Source organism: Artemia franciscana, chromosome 2 (assembly GCF_032884065.1).
Source record: "Artemia franciscana chromosome 2, ASM3288406v1, whole genome shotgun sequence".
Taxonomy (NCBI): Eukaryota; Metazoa; Arthropoda; class Branchiopoda; order Anostraca; family Artemiidae; genus Artemia; species Artemia franciscana.
In genome coordinates this window covers 11,330,649-11,350,341 of record NC_088864.1, presented here as the reverse complement: position 1 = coordinate 11,350,341, position 19,693 = coordinate 11,330,649, and the positions used below count along the sequence as shown (strand labels likewise).

Genomic DNA, 19,693 nt, shown 5'->3' with positions numbered 1-19,693 from the left:
AAAAATAGTTATTAGCTAACAATACCAGCTTATTTCAAGTGACACAATATGAAGATCTTCATCAGTTACATCTATTTTTTCAACAGCTCAATTTTCTAAATACTCCAGATTATGATATTCAGATAATTATCAGAATGATAATTACAACATTACATCATTTATCATGCAATCATTTATGATATATAATAGGGAATAGGGTTTGAGGGAATTTTAACTAGGGCAACGGTATGTCAAATGGGGTATGGGTCAGCTAGGACAAAGTTATTTGATGGTTGATTATAGTAATTATTTGATAATCACTAGAATATTTAACTCGGGCAATTACACGACGGTGATTCCTTGAGTAATATACCTGTTAGTTGAGATGTAATAACGTTTTAATAGGTGGCCAAATACAATAAATTACTGTTCTATTTCAAGAGGCTTTGTCAGTTGATCGGCTGCCGCTTCATCAACGGCATGTGTTTCTTTCAACAGGTCAATTTTCTCAGTAAAATAGTCCTTAAACCATAATATATGTCTTTTCTTTTCTTCAATAGTCAACCATGGATTCTTTGAAAGTCCAACACATACTAACTCCATAAAATGACGGACAGGTCCACTTTTTGGACACCACGGCTCTAGATGTGGCTCCAGAAAAATGTGCTCATGAAATCCAACGTTATGTTCCTCTTCCAGACCTAAATTTAGAACAAAATAATAAAGACATAAATAGCAATTTTACATTATAAGCAAGTGTTATGATAGTATATAAAATTCCGATCCTATAAGGATTTACGATGTATATACTTAAAAAAAAATCTGAGCTCCGACTCCATAGCCCCCTCCCACCCCAAAGCCGACAAGCTATTGGTGTTACATCTCATTTTTTTTGCTTTCTGTCAAGGCCATACCTAGGGGGGTACCCAGTTTCACCCCCCCCCCTAAATTTCTGTCCGAACCGTACAAAAGTAACAAAAAAGAATATAAAAATTTTTACGAACAGTAACCTTGATAAATCACTAATCTATTACAGTCAGTGGGTCATACGTTACGGAATTTATAATCGTGGAACAGGAAACAGGAAACATAAAGGGCCACAAGACAGTTTGTTTTGTCATTTTAGTTTCCAAATTTATTAAGAGAAGAGCGATCCGAAAAATGAAAAGGAAAAGTGACATAACCTCTTTTTTTGCACCCAAGCGAACAAGGTTAGTTTTTTTTTAATAGTGACGATGGCGGGTCGCCTGCGGATTGTTCATCTGTTCCTACCAGCTTAAATAACACGAAAGCGGTTACTGATGCTCGGGTTAAAATTTAGGACGCTAACTTTGATTCACATTCCAGTCCACTCGATAGTCACTTCAGACCCCACTATTACCCAATCTTATTTGGTTCCAAACAACATTGGACGGTTTGTCTACAGATCGTCGTCACTTGATACAGCGTCCAATTTTCGTCTGCTAAAGATTTTTTGGATTCCAGATTTTTCGAACATCTGGAGAAAAAAGTTGAAGTTTCAGTTGGGTTGGCTGATTCGTTTCAGCTGGTTGTCCTATTCGCCATCAGAGGACGGTGCTTTTTGTTGATTCTGTCTTCTTTTTTCGTTCAAAACAGCTGGCAGAGTCAGCCACCAGTGCTGAGGTAACCTTGCCGGCAAACCCTTCAAGAACTGGAAAGATACAATTGAATGCTACACAAATTACCAACAAACACAGTTTCATAAGAAATATACTTTAATCGAAGACAACTTAATTTCTGCAGCAGAAAAAAGGTAAGGTAACATCATCAGCCAATTAGACACAGCAAGGGCTACGCAGGTTCAGGAAAATCGTCAAATACTTGAAAACGATTGTTGAAACTATCATATGTAACAGCTTGCCATTCAGGGTACGGACGATTCTGACCTCATTTTATCCACGGATCCAGAACCTGGTCTCAAAATAATGGCAATTTCCGAGCTCTTTTGCAACTAGGAGCAAGGGTTGGCAAAGAAAGTCTGGTGAAACATATTCTTTTTTGCAGCAGCAAATGCCATGTATGTTTCTCTAAAAGTTCAGAGTGGTCTAATTGCCCCTTGTGGAAAAATTCTTCAATAGTCCATTGTCAAAAAAGTAAATGTAAGTCCTTGCTTCTCGGTGCTTGCTGACGAAATGGCGGACGTTTCCAATATGAAGCAGCTATGTTTTTGCGTCCACTCATATCTACCTAAAATATCTGACGAGGATTTTCTTGGTTTTGTCCCAGTTACGAATCTATCAGGAGAAGATCTGGCTTTGGCAATTCTGGATTTTTTGGAAAGCCTTGGGCCTGACCTACACGAGATGGGTGGCCAGGGGTATTATGGTGCAGCAGCGATGAGCGGCTATCTAAGAGGTATTCAGGCCGATATACGACAACAGTATCTAAAGGCACTTTACGTCCCACTGTAGCGTACATAGTCTCAAACTTGTCATTTCATCTGTCTGCTCTATTCCAGCTTTTAGGCATTTTTTTGGAACCTTATCGCAAATCTACAGTTTCTACATTGCTTCGTCACTCAGAACCCAAAATCTGAAAGAAAAGATCGACGAACTCTTGCCAGATTCCTGAAAACAAAACCTGACCGGACTCTCCGAAACAAGATGGGCCGAGCGCCATGATTCAGTAATGCGTTTTCTTTAGCTCTACCAGCCAATTCTGTGTTCTCTCGAAGCTCTTAAGGAGAGCAGCAGCGCAAAAACGTCTGCAAAGACGTTGCAAATAATGGATGTCATAAAGCAGTCACAGTTCGTTATGTGTCTCCATGTCGTAAAGGAACTTTTCTCTTTTCTGCCTAACGTTGCCTTTGTGCAAGACTCTTCAGTCAGTTGACTGTGACTTGGCTGCCGCTTGAAGACACGTAAAAACTGTTCTTTATAGAACAATGACAAAGCGACAAGCTTCTGTCGCTACCTTCACTCCTCTTTTCGACAAAGCTCAGTCTTTTGCAACTACTTTAGGGCTTGAGATGACTAACCCATTAACAAGAGGTAAAATGAAATCTCACGATCCTTATCTTCTCACTCGCTATAGAACCTCAATGTTTATTCCTTTTCTAGACCACCTCATATCGGAGCTGAAACAACGCTTTGAACTCTATCAGAATCTGTTGTCTCATCTCAGCCTCCTTGTCTCTTCGAAGACTGTATCAGTTGAATCCAAAACCAAAAAGTTGCAGTTTTTGCTCATAAGGCATTATTCTTTCCGAGCCAGACTGCTTGAAGCAAGAGGTTGAGCTTTGGTGCAGTAAATGTGAAAAACATCTTATCACAGAAAGGCCTTCTTGTGCTGTATCTTCTCTTCACGAATGCGATTCCACCTTTTTTGCAAATATTTCTCTTCTATTGACTGTCCTAACGTTGCCTGTCAGTACTACTACTCCAAAAAGAAGCTTCTCTACACTTAGAAGGTTAAACACCTGGCTAAGAAATTCAACAGGGCAAGAAAGGCTGAGGGGTTGAGCCCTGCTCACCATCCATAGATACATTTATGTATGCCACGAAAAATTCATAGACGTTTTTGCGGGAAAAAAAAGTCACTTGGTTTTCTTTTTGTAGGTAGTTAATTTACTTGACAAAAACTCTTGGTCTATACTATGTACATAAATACCTAAATAGTTGGTTTTCTAATGTGATACAGCAAAAAAAAAAAAAAAGAAAAAAACTATAAGATACAAAAGTATGCCTAATGGACACGTCCTCGTTCGCAAGGGGCGGACGGTCTTCACGGTTGACCACTAGACTATTTCCACAGTAAGAATTTTTTGTAACCCCTCCCCCGAACAAAATTTCTGGGTACGGCCCTGCTTTCTGTTATCATCTCAACAATTTTGAAAAAAAAACTCTGAGCTCCTGTTACCGGACCCAGAAACAAACTACACAACCCACTCCTAATCCACCTTTTGACCATCAAACTTTAAAGTTCTTCAACTAGCAATAGAATAAAAGATACCTGAGCTCCTCCTCCTCCCGCAACGCTCCTCTTCCCGAGGGTAGGAGTTTCTCTCCTAACCTCTTCTTGATCATAAAAAAAAGCTTGATCATATCACATGCCTCCTATCATAAGAAAAACTGAAAACGAATCCCTAAGGAAATTTCAGGCTTTCTTAGTAAAGTTCTGAGAGAAAGAGTAAGACTAACTTTACAGCCGTAACGTCGGCTACGTAGTCTGACTCTAGGATAGTCACTTTGCAACACCTACCTGGAAGAGATGAATGGAACAAAAGGACAAAACATTATAAATTTTGTCTTTAGGAATAACATTTTTGACAGAGCAAATCCTAAAAAAAAGTCATTACCATATCGGCCGCCTTTTCGAATCAAAATTTTCTGTAATTAAGTGTATATCACATGAGTCATGCGTTTTGGAACAAGAAAAAACGTAACAAATAAAGTTTAAAATTGTGAGCTTTTAGCTGCTAGGTATTATTTTATTATCTTAAATTAAATATGACACGCTAAATTTTCTACTAAATTACCTTGGTTATAATTATTTTCGCTGCCTAGGGCAATCAGGTTCACTAATGAACAGTAGCCTATCAAAGACATATATCAAAGACATATGAGTTAAAGGGTGTACTTGTCATTTAAACCTGTTAAACAAGAATTCGTTGCCATATAATACATAAAAAACGGACATCCTACTAAATGTATTGAAAACAAATTATCTTTTAATAAAATGCTTAGACTAAGCGTTTTTACAAACATCGTTAAAGACATTCTTGCTATACTATTGCAAGGAAAAATCTCGTCACGGCAGCCATGAGGGATGGTAAAGGTGATGAATTTCTAGTCACGAAAGAACCTCTAATCATATTGCTATGATAGGTGACAGATTTGAGGCACACCATGCGTTATGACTATTAATATCCCGATTAATGAAACAGAAAAAAAAGCAAATCATTAGCTAATCCCATATGTAGACTTCCGCATTAAACAGAAAAGCGTGGTTAAAAACAAAAATTAATATGAAATAGTTAATTTTCGCCGATGTTGCTTTGTACGATTTGTGACTACTTTGAAATGACCTATTCTTAATTTTTCTCAATATCCTGATAGAGTACTACTACTAACTACTCACTACAGCACCAAGCCACCTGAGGTCACACAGCTCCGCCAGCTCCCCTCCATCCCAATCTATCCAAAATTCCTCTTTTTAACCTCTTCTATGAAGTTCCAATTTCCTTTATTAGAGAGGTCATTATGACCTCTTCCCACTCCTTTTTTTGGGGTTGTTCTCTTGGTCTCACGCTTGATGGTTCAGATTGTTGAAAAAAGGTTCCCTTGTTCCCACAAATCAATATTTATAACAATTTTAGGTTTTCTATTTTTGGGTCTTCCTCTTCGCATTCTTTTTATACTTATACTGTTTAGTAAACTGTTCATGAAAAAATGAATTTCACTCTACGATAAGGATTCCTTCAAGTTATGTTTATTCTAGTTTAATGTTTTGAATTTAACGCAGCAGACTAATAAACTGTTTTAAAATTCCAAGAAATTTAAGAATCTTTTTTTTACAATTGTTATTTAGAAGGAATTTTCTTTGTGCCTTCAGACAAATTAAGTTTATTTTTTGTCTTTATTTGATAGAATGGTTCAAACGAATCATCATGATCAACAACAGTAAATTTTCGTTTTTTGGATTTTCTTCTAGGTACATGTTTAATACTTATTCTATTACGTACACCGTTATTAATTTCCTTAAAGTATTGTTTTATCTAGTTTAATTTTTTGAAGTTAATGTGCCAGACAAATAAACGGTTCCAATATTTTGAGGGTTAAAAAAATTGCAATTGTTATTTAGAACAAATTATATCATTCTCCAGACAAAATAAGTTTTTTTTTGTCTTTATTTAATACAATTCTTACACGAGGATTTTTTGAAGAGGAGAGCCTCACTGCTGTGTGAAATCATTTACGAGATAAGTGTGATTCCAAAACTGAGGCTTTAAACAAGGATTCTTAAGGAAAAATTATTTAAGAATTAAACAGAATAGCATTTTGTTTTTATTTTACTTTTTTCTTTATTTATTCTTGCTCTTTTTTTTTTTTGTTCTTCCTCTGAGGAGGTGACGTCCCCTGAGTGTTTGTCTGCGCTTTGACTTTCTCTGCGCTTCTCTGCGCTTTGACTCCCAGGCCACAGGTATGTTCTCTTTTTTATCTTACATGTTATTTGGCTATTGTTCTCTTTTTATTTTTTTTATTGCTTATATTGTTTTGTTTTTTTTTTCTGTTTTTTTTGTATATCCCTTGTATCCATGGCCATGGAGCTTTTCGAGAGGGAATAAGAGTATTGTATTTCCATTTTGTATTTATTGGCATGTATATATGGCATGTACATATATATATATATATATATATATATATATATATATATATATATATATATATATATATATATATATATATATTGATGCTTATACCTACTTTCGTAAATAGGTAGTACCATATACATATTAAACGAATAAGACTCGATGTCATCCTTCAAACCTTCGGTTAGAGAGAAAACAGAATCGAACCCCAGGACCGCTAAGGAGAACAAATTAACTTCAAATTAGCTCAGGCAACATAATGGTTAAAGTTGCAGCACATTTATCATCTCTTTGGCATAGAAAGAAAGAGGGAAAACAAGGAGTGGCCTACCATATTCATTATCAATTGGAAACTTCCACAGCTTTCCTTGTTCCGTCCATTGTATCATTTCTTCAAATCCATTAGCCGGAAGAGATAAAACACACATTTGTAGTGCCCTCTCCTTTGCCGCATCCCACGTTGCCATCCCTGACTTCAACCCAGATGGCGTAAGTATCGGTTTTCCCTGGCTGTCAATGAATATTCCAAGCGGTTCAGCCTCGAAAAGCCTAGTTTTACCGGCTTGATAAGCACCTGCTCGCCTGTAATAGATATTCAAATTTTACTTTAAAAATTCAGAGATATTCAAAATAATAAAATAAACTCTTTTATTTTCCTTTAAAAGCTTTCAGTTCAACTCTTTAAAAACTGTTTTTCCTACTATCCATAAATATGAAAATCCTACAGACTTTAAACGAAAGCATGAGGTGTCATGGCAAATTTTGTCAACATTCAAGGGCCGTAATGACACCACATCCTTTAAGACGAACATAAGGACCTCTGTACAAATTGCCCAAAATAGTCCATTTTCCAAAACAGGGAAGCTTTATTTTTGCCTATAATACCGTAGAGCACGGTTCAAACACTTATCCGGAATCGGAATGTGTCTAAGATTCGACTATTATGACCTGATGCATACATTCTTTGTTAAAGCGATTAGAGAAAAAAACTTGTTGCCACTGATCACACTGATCACACTTGACATCCCTCCCCTCTCTGCACATATAAGAAACAATCCAAAACAAGCTTTTGACAAAAGGTGCAGTAGAAGCCAAAACCCGAAAAGGACTGACAATAATTTCTTTTGCTCTTCGTCTTCTTACTTAAAATAAAGTCAGTAATTCTAATTACCTTGGGGGAAAGGTAGGAATTGAAAGATATCTATTTCAACAATCCTTTGAAGTTCCGTAATCTCTATATAAAACTTTTTCTTCTTCGAGGTTCTTAATCTACCAAGATCTTTAAGTTCTTGCTTTTAAAATGGATTTTTAACGATACTTCAAATCTTTAAAATATAGTTTTGCTATATACAACTTGATTTTACCCTATGGGATGCTTAATGTTGCACAACTGGATTTTTTCAACTACAAAATTTAATCCGTGTATTTCAAAGCAATAGAAATTTGAAGCACTCTCGTCTTAAGAGCATATACAATTTATTTTTTCACAGTATTTCGGAGGGACAGTAGGAATCCATTTCAGAGTTCCGATTTTAGCTTCAAGTTTATACTTGGAAATGGATGGCCTTTAGTCTGAGAAATAAGGATAATATGTGGCTAAGAAGTTTGTTGTCCCAATATCTCAAGAAGTATGTTTTAGAAAGCGAGTTGATCTCCATTCGTTTCAATCTCTATCAAATTTAATAATGACGAAGAATGTTTTTAGCCATTTTAATTTCTAAATTAAAGTTTGTAATTCTGAATTAAATATTAATAACAGACCCCAAACTAGCCGAGAAGTTTCATAATCACTAACTGGCCAATCAGTTTATAGTTTAATAAAACACGTGTAGCATGAAAAATTGAATATGAAATTGAAATGAAAAATTGAAAAAAAATTGAAAAGTTATTGTTATTAATTGTCAAGCTGTTGCAACTTAATATTTAGAAGATCATATGTGACAGATATGTACTTCTTTGGTACTTCTTATTCAAATTAAAAAAATGTTTCTATTATTATTAGGTCCTCAACTAAGTCCCTTCACATGTGCCTGGTGCTGAGGCCGTATCCAGAGGGGTTAGGGGGTTCGAACCCCTCCTCCAAAAATGTTCTAAAACGTAACAAAATGAATAGAAAGAAATTTTTGACACTTTTTTAAGTTGTTTTTTTTTTGGAAATCCCCCCAGAAAAATTCTTTTCTAGTCATTTTATCAGTTTAATAAAATAAGTTTATATTTTAACAGAACACATGGAGCATGAAAAACTGATTTTCAGGTACATGGAAGGCTTTGGGCTCCTTCCCCTCGAAGTCACAAGATACTTACAATTCCTACCCTATGCATTTTACTAGTTGTTTGCGCAGTTTTTGTAAGTAAAATAATTGTTCGTACAAGGAGTTTTTAAAAGTAGGGGGGGGGGATATTTAGCAATTCGATAACCTTGCACTTAGCATAAGTGTCTATTTTCTGAAGTTTCTTATTACAATCCCTAAAATCCTGGAAAAAAATAAGTATTTACACCTAAACTCTAGACAGTTATTTAGATGTACTAGTAAAAAAAAAATATAATAAAATAATATACAATGTACATAAATAAATTAAATTTATCAAGCATTTTAAATTTAGAGGATATTTAATTTCCTAATTGAAATATATATTTGCCAGTTATTTAAAACACTAAAGAACAGAAAAGAAATTCAGTGAATTCATGTTTCAGTCAATTATACCCATAATATTTTTAGCTTCTTTTATTCAGAGCTGAATAAAAAAGATTCCCTTTTAGAAAAAAATAACAATATTCTATGAAAGTTCGTTTTTCGATCAAACGAGAAAAAAATGAAAATATCAAAAATAGTCCTTAAAAAGAGCCAAGTATAGAAATGCAAAATAAAACAACACACACAGACATTACTAAATGTGGATGATGGGATCAAGCCCTTCTCCCCTTTCAAAGTATCAGGGTTTTTGCTTGTTCTTCCCCCTTAGAATACAAAGTTTTTTACTTTAAGTCGAAACTGGTCACCCCTATCCTCATTGGACACAAACGAGAGTAACCAGGGAGATGACACAGTTCTTTCCCATATGGAAGATGTTGGAGAAACGTCCTTCTTAATGAACAGCAAAATATATTTACTTAAAAAAACACAAATCTTTTGTTTCCAGGCTTTTTTGGACGGAAGAGGCCCAAGCGATCTCCAACCCCCCCCCCCTTCTCCCAAATGTACATCCCAAAATGAACCCCCTTCAAGGAAATATGTATTTGAATAGAGCCTCTTCAGATTATTGTTTCTCCTTAGATTCACAGCTAATAACGTTTACTGATCCCAATTTTAACTCCTTCAGATATTTTGAAAAAAAATATGGTTTTCAGGTTTATGGTTTTCTTATATTTTCAGGTATTTTTTCTATTTGTCTTCTAACTATATATTTTCAGATTGTAATTTCAGCAATATCTCATCGATGAAAAAGAATCTGAGGACTGCTGCTGCTTTCTAAGAACTATATATGATTTTAACAATCTAACGATAATTTTTGATTCCGTAAGAGGTTTTCCGTATGTTATGCATGCCGAAAAGGTTTTGTATTCCATAAAAGGAAGAAAATGGAATATTTTAATCGAGAGCATCACTAAATGATGGTGTTTTACAGGGCTTCACTTCTTTTTTAATCAAAAATAGCCCTTTACCAATTGTTTTTGTGGATTCCTTTCCCTTTTTTTGTTAATTCAAGCCCCTCTATACTACCTCTGAGATAAATTCCAATGCATTTTTTTTAAACCGCAGTAGTTGACAACTTAGAGATGTTCGTCTTTACTACTAATGGCTAATATAATATGATGTTAGGGTTTTTTTTAAGGAGGAGCGGGGGTTGAAATATGTGTAAGTTAGTAATACGACAATCTTGCACTTAACATGATTTTGCATTTTCTGAGATTTCTGATTACAATTCCTAAAATCATCGAAAACTAAGTTTTTGCACGTAAAACGCAAGACAGTTATTTAGGTCTTTTTGAAAAAATAATATTTAATGTATACAGATAATATTGACTTTTTAAGCATTATACGCTTAGAGGATATTTGAATTCACTACAAATTAGCTAGTTATTTTCTTATTTAAACAGAAAAAAAAAAACAGAAAAGAAATTCGAGGAATACATGTTCCAGTTGATTATACACACATTTTCGAAAATTCAACAAATAGTATTTTCATCTTCTTTTTTCCATAGTTAAATAGTAAAGGACCCCCATTTAGAAAAATTCATTATTTTATAAAAATCTTTTTTGACCGAATGATTGAAAAACTGAAGATATCAAAAATAGTCCCAATAAACAGCCAAGTATAAAAATGATGCCTCTCAATCTAGCAAAAAACAACACAAAACACCACACCTGCAAGAGCGGGGGGGAGATTAAGCCTACATCCTCTTCCAAAGTATCGGGGTTTCTGCTTCTCTCAGAACTGATCGCCCCTATCTTCACTGAGCCCCAACGAAAGTACCCAGGGAGATAAAACAGTTCTTTTGCTTGGGGTAGAGGTGGAGGAATCTTCCTTCTTAAACATTTTTTAATAATTTATTCACGACTACTCTCATAAAGTCACAGATACTGCTTTCACACTTTCCTATATCCTATGCAGATAACAAAGCTAAGTAATTTCACTAAAACTAAAAAGAAAAGCTTCTTCCATCACGGATCAACGAGACAAATGCTAGAATTGAATGTCCTCGACTGAGTATCGAACAAAACAAAAAGACAAGTGTGGACAAAAATACTGCACATAAACCCTCCTCTGCCGCCGCCACTCTTCTGGGTCCGTGAATCATTTCACAGACCTGATGACTCCTTTGTTTCAAAGGCTCTCTACTGCAAACCCCCATGAGCTGGAAAGAAATGTCATGCAGGCTAGACAAGATCCTGTCTAAGCATCGTCAAATGCAACCTCATAACAGTTAATGGCTACTGATGGTCGTGGTCGGTGATTGAAGTCCTATGATGCCTAAGACCGTGTGCATGTGTCTGAACGCAAGTTCTTCCTGACACTATGACTTTTAAACAATTTAGTGTAAAGCTATTCGGTCTTGTTCATTCGCAGCGAAAACATTGTTTTTCCCATCTTCACCAGAGTCGTCTGAATCCACCGATCAGTTCAAGATCATCCTTTACTGTGTTTAGTCATGTAATTGCTTGTTCTTGCTACTCCTTCTTCCAATGAGCAGAAGCTCTGTTCATTAGGCCTCCGAGAGTGATTTAAGACGTTGACACTTTACTAGTATCATCTTGTGCAAAAAAAAAAATAATCACAACTTGGGAAAAAACAAATTAAACAGATTCACCAGCTAATGGAGTAAAATGAAGTTTAGGACTGGTGAACATTAAAACTCAATAGCTAAATTAGAATTCAACTAGCCAAGTTAGGATGAAAAGTAACCTCTTCAAGCGTTAATGATGTTTGATAGCTCTTGATAGAACAATAGCACTTCTAAGACAGTTGCTGTTACGATTACGATTTTTGAATAGCGATTTTTTTTGTACGGTAAAAAATTTCCCTCAATTTTCCTAAGTTGAGAATCAAATGAAAAAAAAAGCAACGCGGAACGAAATAAAACTTTGGGTAAAATTCTAGTTAATTGACTTCTTACTATCTCAGAAAGGGTTTAGGTTAGGAAAATGAAACTTTCAGTCATGAATCTACAGACTAAAGTATGTCCCGGGAAGGTATTTTGAAGCAACTACTTCCACTCCTTCTCCCTCTAGAGGGCCCTGACCTTTGATGACCTTTAAAAATATGTGTGTTATAAAAGCAAAACCTTGCAAAATAGATCTTCTGCTTAAGTAAAGTACAAGAAAATTGTTTTCAGCTTCACAATTTTGCTCAATTCCATTTTATAAGGTTTAAAAGATATGCAAATACATTTCCTAAATTTGAAAAAAAACATTGATATGGCTCAAAATTCTACTCAAATAACAGGAATTGCATTTTCAGAACTAAAGGCAGAGAAAAAGCAACTAGTAACTGAAAATTAAGGTAAAATGTTGTTTTGTCAAAATTTCAATAGGTATAGACCTGTCATGTAGGCGAACTTCAGGGCCCTCTAGAGGAAGAAGGAGTGGAGGTAGTTGCTTCAAAATACCTTCCCGGGACATTCTGAAGGTTTCATTTTCCTAACCTAAACCCTTTCTGAGATAACAAGAAGTCAATTAACTAGAATTTTACCAAACTTTGGAATGATGGCTATCAATACCATAGCTGGTGGTATGATCCCTGTGAAACAGTACCTCTTGGATCAAAATCGCCCCCTTCCCCCCCAAAAAACAACGACTGCACCCAGCAGAATATTAACATTTGTCATAGTCTAGAGCCAGGAAGAGTTGCCAATCATATTGCATCTTGAACCACACACCCAAGAAAATACAAAGAGAACCGATTTAATTTTTTTTTAAGATGTATTTTATTCAAAATGTTTTTATTTATACCATATACCAAGATGAATACATTAGCTAAAAATGACACATTTTTGGTTGTTCAGGGACATATTCGTGGAGCGAAAAGTTGCCAGCCCTGGTTAGCAAAGGTCAGGTTAGACTAGTGAGTTGGTTGATATATTCTTACAAAAGAGCATGTGTTTTTGCTAATGTTCAGTAACTATACCAAACAGTTCGTGGCAACAAACTGTAACTAAGGAGTGACTCGGTTCAATAGTAACCAAAACTCTAAAAAACATAAATTTAATATCTGTAAATCAAACAGTTTATGGTAACGAACTGCAGTGAGGAGTGACCCGGCTCAATAGTAACCGAAACTCTAAAAAACGCAATTTTGATACCAATAGATAGCCTGAAAAAATTTGCCTTATTTTAGAAAATAGGGAGAACATCCCTTAGAAGTCATAGAATCTTAGCGAAAATCACACCATCAGATTCAGCGTATCAGAGAACAATAGCACTTCTAAGACAGTTAGTTACGTGTCCATGAGACAGGTTTCTTTACTTGTTTGTTTGTAAGTCTATATGGTACGGAGTGTAGTTATCAAGTTCGTACTCATGAGAGCGAAGGGAATAGGATAAAAATTAACAAAAAATAAACACGGATGCATTACGTAAGTGACAAGATGAACTTAAGGAAGTTATTTTTATTAACTTTCAGGTTTATTTTTATAATCATTTTATTTTTTTCAGTTGAGAAAATTTTTGTTCGTCAACTTCTGTGGTCACAGAGAGCAAGGCCAAGTTTGTAGTAATATGCGAACCACACTTGGCACACTAATCACAACACCTAATATTACCTACTATTCTTCATTTTGGAAAATGCTAACTCGAACAAACAAAAATAAAATCCAGTACACTTTCTTTTCAATCCGCAAAATAGCTGCTTATATTCTCAATTTTCTAATTAGGTTAGAAATTTCCCATATATTTTAAGACACCATATTCAAATATTATCGAAAATACAGGACCAAGGATCCAAGAAGTCACGGAGCCTATAGAAGAACCCCTTAAAATATTCAATCAGAAAAGTCAGACAGACCAGTGGTGACATACTAGTACAGCAGTTGTCTTCTCTTGAGATTATTTTGTTTATCTTGTGTTAGTAGCCTATTCAGTGTTGTCAATACGTGACAGTGTTTTTTTTTTAGGTGTCGCTAGTCAGCACTGCAACTGTTAGACTAGATAGGGTTGCAATAAATTCAATTCAATTTAATCCGGAGTATTCATATCCCTTGACCAACTCAATCTCTGAATGAGGACCAACTCAATCTCTGAGGAGATATTTGAAAGTAATGCTAGCAATCAATAAATGATGAAGATGATTCCATAAGTAAGAGGAAGTGGATGTACTTGACCATACATCGGTGGTCCAGAGCAGGAGGAACAAACATTTTATTTGGGAGGTGTGAGCTCTTTGTTAACAGGGTCGCATATACAATATGAAATGTAATTACAATTTCCAACAAAATATGGATTGGAAATAGTATATAGCCTTAAATTACTCCTTTAAAATTAACAATGTATTACTCTGACCACAAATCATAACTACACTTGATGAGACTGCTCATCTTTTGGAACAATGCTTTTGAATTTTGGTACCAGCTTACCGGTTGGGGTTACGATTACTGCATTCAAACTTTAATTAGTCAGCAATGCCCTTTTCTATATTTCTTTATTTCCAAAAAAAGAAGAAACACACTTGCTCACAAATTTATGCGGACCCCAATAGTGAGAAAAGCTAGACAGTAAAGTGTTTTATGTGTAGAAATATGACTGGTATACGAACAGAGAATACCAGCAATACCAGCAGAGAGACAGACTTGAATTTTCTTTTAAGTCAAAATTTTCTTGCAGGTCAAGCAACTGTGACAGTATATTCTCTGGGGCTGAATCAAGCTCTGTACCACAGAGTGAACTAAGGTGAAAGGTGATTGCCTACTAAAAGGCAAATTGACGCAGAAGAGTGACAAAATTTTTGAATCTTTTTTTGGGAATCCTTAAAAAAGGTATCTAACTGTATCTTGTATTTTCATTTGTTTTTTTATTATTTTTTTTTTTAATATTGTTTTTTTATTATTTTATTATTTATTTATTATTATGTTTTTTTATTTCTTCTATTTCTATTTTTATATACACATTTTCAACAATATGTTGTAAAAACCTGAGATCTACCGTTGCCTTTCAGGACTAAATATGATAGTATTAATATGATACTTTATGTATTAGTTAAGAGATATAATTGTACAAAAATTTAAATATAAGTTAAAAATTGTTAAGAACAGTTTAAACAATCATAATTTCTTTTAATATCCATTCTGAGTTTACAATGAATTTCTAAATATATTTGCAATATATGAATTATAGAGAATCAATGATATGTATATTATTATATAAATTGTACAGGAGCAAAAGATATTAGGGTACTTATTTAAAGATATAATAGCGATTCGTTTATTATAGCAGAAGAAAATAGAATATTTTAATTAAAAACGTCAGTAAATAATAGTGTTTTACAAGGCTACACTACTTTTTAAATCGAATATAGCCTTTTGTAAATGTTTCCAAGAGGATAATGCAATTAAAATACGTGTTCAATGACTGTTGATCGGTAACGGCTCCAAAAGGAGCCATTTGAATTTGGGGAATGCTTAGGAGCCAAGATTAAAAGAACTTTTGAGCTTGGGGATTGTTTAACATAAAGTGAAAAAACACTTTTTGTCAAAGAAATGCAATTTTCGAATTCTCAGTTTTAATATACTTATCAAACCCCATTCAAAACTTAACAATTTTGCATAAGCAGTCGTTTTTAGTAAGATATTTCTATCTGACTGCATTGTAATAGTTATGAAAACTGTTACTGGATTACAATACGACTTATTTACTTTAATCATTGGGACACAATGATCTTTGTGATGGGACATATTTAAGCATTTCAAAGCATATAATCTTTGCCATAGTCTCTAAGATCTCAATTACACCAGGCTACGACGCGCATTTTCTTAGTTTGAAAAGCTAGAAATAGCTTAAAAATCAGTGGGCTGTCTTAATCAAATTTGATGAATCCAAGTTTCCCAACCCTCATACTACCTTGTCTGATAGTAGTTCATCAACAGTACGATTTTTAAAAGGATCGTCAAAGATTAACTCCACTCAATCTCACCTTTCAAATTTCTTTCCTTCATCTCCTTTCTTCTCTCCAAACTTTTGCTTAACAGCTGCTGCTTTCTCTACTTCTTTCGCTTTAATGGCTTCTTCAGCTTTTCTTTTATTTTCTTCCTCTTGACGTACTCTTGCCTTTAAACCAGTTATGGCTCCAAGAAGCTCTCTAAAAAGAAACATATTAATTAGAAAGCGGTGAATACAATGAGCTGATCCCCCCTCCCCTTTGAATCGGTGGCGGACCAGTGGGAACGAGTGGATCGGTAAAAGTCAGGGAAATTTTTTAAAAATCTATATTTAAATGAACACTCGACTCGTTCTTTCAGATCGGTTCACCCATATACCATCATTAAAAGGTTAAACCACAAACCAGTTATAAATGGTTAAATTATGGCAGAAATTGGTTTCAAGCGACCATGGGATGTGACTATTTGTATTCTGGGCTCGTATGTCTTATCAAAAGTGAAACTTACTGCAAAAAGACTGATTTTTTAGAAGCTGAGAAATAAACTTAAACAACAAGCATTATATTTTTAAACGTGATTTTCCGAGATGAAGAGGTAAAATTTTTTGACTTTGAGCTGAAAGAGAAGTCAACTGAATCTTTCGTCAGACAAAGAATTTATCCATCTTTTTTTCCCCAGAATTTTTACACATAAGAACATTCTCGAATAGAAACACTAAAGATAAGCAACCGTATTCCTGGCTCGAAAAGCTAGAGTCAAAGCGGTGCTTCTTGTAGTCTGATATGAAATACAACATCTTTGGTAGGGGAAGAAGGAGGGTGTATCTTAATCTCTTATATTAAACCTAATTAATCGGCAGTCTAATCTAAACTAAAGCTTAGAGGTCAAAGTCCCTTTATTAAAAATGAAATTATAACATCCCGGTGTCTACTCCCAATACTTGATGAATCATTTGCAGTTACTGTGTCAAGTGTGCCTTTGTTCGTCACTAGTCCCTGACAGTTTTTTTTGTGGGACTGAAACTTCGGTTTTAAAAAGAGGGAAAGATCCTAATGGATGTGATTCCTACAGGCCAATAACTGTTGCATGTAATATAAGCAAAGTTTTTTAGTATGTACTTCTCCCGTCTATTATTGATCTTGTTACTTATGATGCCAATCAGTTTGGCTTCAAAAAGGGAATTGGATGCCAGCATGGACATAGATTGCTTGCTGTTCTCCTAAAAGACGCGCATACTGAAGGTCAGTCATTACACATTTGTGCATTTGGCATTTCTAAAGCATTTGACACTGCTGTCCATTCACAAACTTTTCTGTCAATGCATCAGCTTGGTATTATCGTTTCAATGATATCTGTGCTACGTTCTTGGCATTCTAATTCGTATGTGAGACTGAAATCTAATAGCCTTATATTCGGGAATAAGTCTAATAGCCTTATATTCGGGAATATACCAGTCAATGCGGGGTCAGACAAGGAGGCGTCCTTTCACATTATATTTTTATTGCTTGTATTGCAAGTGTTCTAAGATCCAATCAAGTTGTTTTTTCGGGTATAGTGATATTTCTTACTTAGCATACTCGGATGAACTCCTTTTAATTAGTCGCTCTAAGAGCGCAATAGAGCGTAATGTCCGCCTGGCTGAACCATTGTTCAAAGATATTGGCCTTTCTTTAAATATGGCCAAGCGAGAATATTTATCTTTCAATAATAATGATTGTGTTAACTCTCTGAATTGCGGAAGTTTTGTTATATCTAGAGTGAAGATGTTGAAGTGGCTGGGTATATTTGTTTGCGATTCACTTGCTAGCACCCGGAAGAAGTTTTTAATTGATATTAGAGATAAGTTAAGAATTGGCTATGCAAAAATTACTGCAAATCGTGGTTGTTTTAGCAGACGTGGACTGGCTAAGCTGTATTCTAGTATTTGCAACCATGCCGGTTTGTCTGCGTCTGGATTGTATCCTATTTTTACAAAGATTTATCTTAAGCGAATCAGGGTTAATTATTTTCGTTATTGTAAATTCCTTTTGTACCTACCCAGATCGGTTTGAAACAGACACCTTGTAGATCATTACAGAGCTACCGAAATTTTGTGTTCGCTTGAGAATCTGCAGACTAATATTGGCGCTGATGCGTGTTTCCATCTTGATGTGCGCCATGGTCTCATCCGGTTTTTTCATTGAGTGATTTTCAGTTGTTTGTTTGTTTGTATTTTCTTTCATACTCCATTATCTTAAACTTGTACAGTGGGTTATAAACAAATCATTATTATTATTATATGTTTGGGAAAGATACTCAGATATATATGGCAAACAATTTGGATTTAATCGTGACTGAAAGCTATTACAAAAGCTATTACATAGCCGTACTGAAATGAATTCGCTATACAAAAAGTATAACAAGGATTGGGGCAAGGGACAAGGTTGCAAAGTTTGAGACAATTCCTTAGTGACTACTTAAAAACGACACTTCATATTATGACATCATTGTTTCAGACACTGTTATCAGTGACAGTTTAGACTGACAAAAGACTCGACAATTTCAATTAGACTTGGAATGGACAAGTATCTCAGAATTTTGCGGCAACTGTAAAAGGTTAAAGTCCTATTCCATAGACAAGTCACTCGCACTGCTCCACAACTGGGGCCAACGGGCCACTGTGGTCAAAAATACTTAAATTTATTTCAGTTTCGATGCAATATTATATTTCAATGCTTGTGCAAAGTTCTGCCAAAACCAAAACTTAAGTCACAATCAAATTTTTCGGAATCTTAAATTTTAATCACCCGAACTGAGCCTCAATAACAACTAATAATTGACCGCTATGATGGTCCTATAAGACACTTTTCACACCCTAATAATTAGAGCTAGACCCAGCTACACACCGGATCTCAGCACAAAGGTACGAACCTGGTTTTTACACTTTGTGTATTCTTTTTTGATTTGTCAAGGGATTTTTTAGTCATGGCTTTCAAAATCCTTTAAAAAATCATCTTGACGAAGAACAATTTGGACTAAATAATGTTGAGCTTGAGACCAAAATCGTTGACAGATCCAAGTTTGACCAAATTGAAGAACATTACTGCCATTCCCTTGGTTCCCAAAAAAAATGAATATATATTTTTTTTCTTTTTTTTTACAAAACAAACTACACATCAATAAAGACAAAAAAGGGTCAAGATATTAGATTTTTGTGACATCAGCCACGTTCATTTCAACTTGTATTGTCTGATATTGATCAATGTTTCTTTAAGCTGGCGGAAGAGACAGGGAAATGCTTCGGGGGGGGGGGGGGGTACGTATTTTGTAATAGGAATAAAGGATCTTCACAGACACAGTTTGACCCCACTCACCCCTAACAAAAAAAATTGTCTGAACCCCTCCTGGAATGTAATACTTGCATGATATGTACTTTAATTTTGTATTTATAAAATTGTAATTATTATGCAATGATTTCGCTAGTGTTTCGTTAAACTATCCTAATTCTGATAGTAAATTACTTAGGAATCATGTAGTGTTGGATTCACGTAAAACATGCAATTAACTCGTGTTGCATTTTTTTTCAAGCTCTAGGAAATGTTTTTAGAAAAATCAGTCTAATAATTCTAAATTCCAAATCTTCTTTTTTCACAATTTTTGGTTTAGCAAGAATTTTTTCGGAATCATGTCATTTGCAATATACCCTAATGAGCGGTCGGATGTCGGGCAAACTTGATAGATAGTAAAAAATCTGTGTCTTCGCTTTGCTTTTGAGGTGTCCATACATAATTGTGTTGCGGAGCAACACTACTGCT

General features: G+C 34.9%; 1 protein-coding gene across 2 annotated transcripts in view; it reads right to left on the bottom strand.

Moving 5' to 3' along the window:
* Positions 1-359: 359 nt before the first annotated feature.
* Positions 360-19,693, bottom strand: part of LOC136037235 (small ribosomal subunit protein mS31-like) — an 81,399-nt gene continuing 62,065 nt past the window's right edge. For both annotated transcript variants that reach the window (XM_065719858.1, XM_065719849.1), the window contains 3 exons: positions 15,935-16,099; positions 6,642-6,892; positions 360-680 (listed from right to left, as the gene is read on the bottom strand). In XM_065719858.1, coding sequence (XP_065575930.1) covers positions 403-680; positions 6,642-6,892; positions 15,935-16,099 — 694 coding nt within the window. In that variant the 3' untranslated portion in view covers positions 360-402. The remainder of the gene's footprint in view (positions 681-6,641; positions 6,893-15,934; positions 16,100-19,693) is intronic.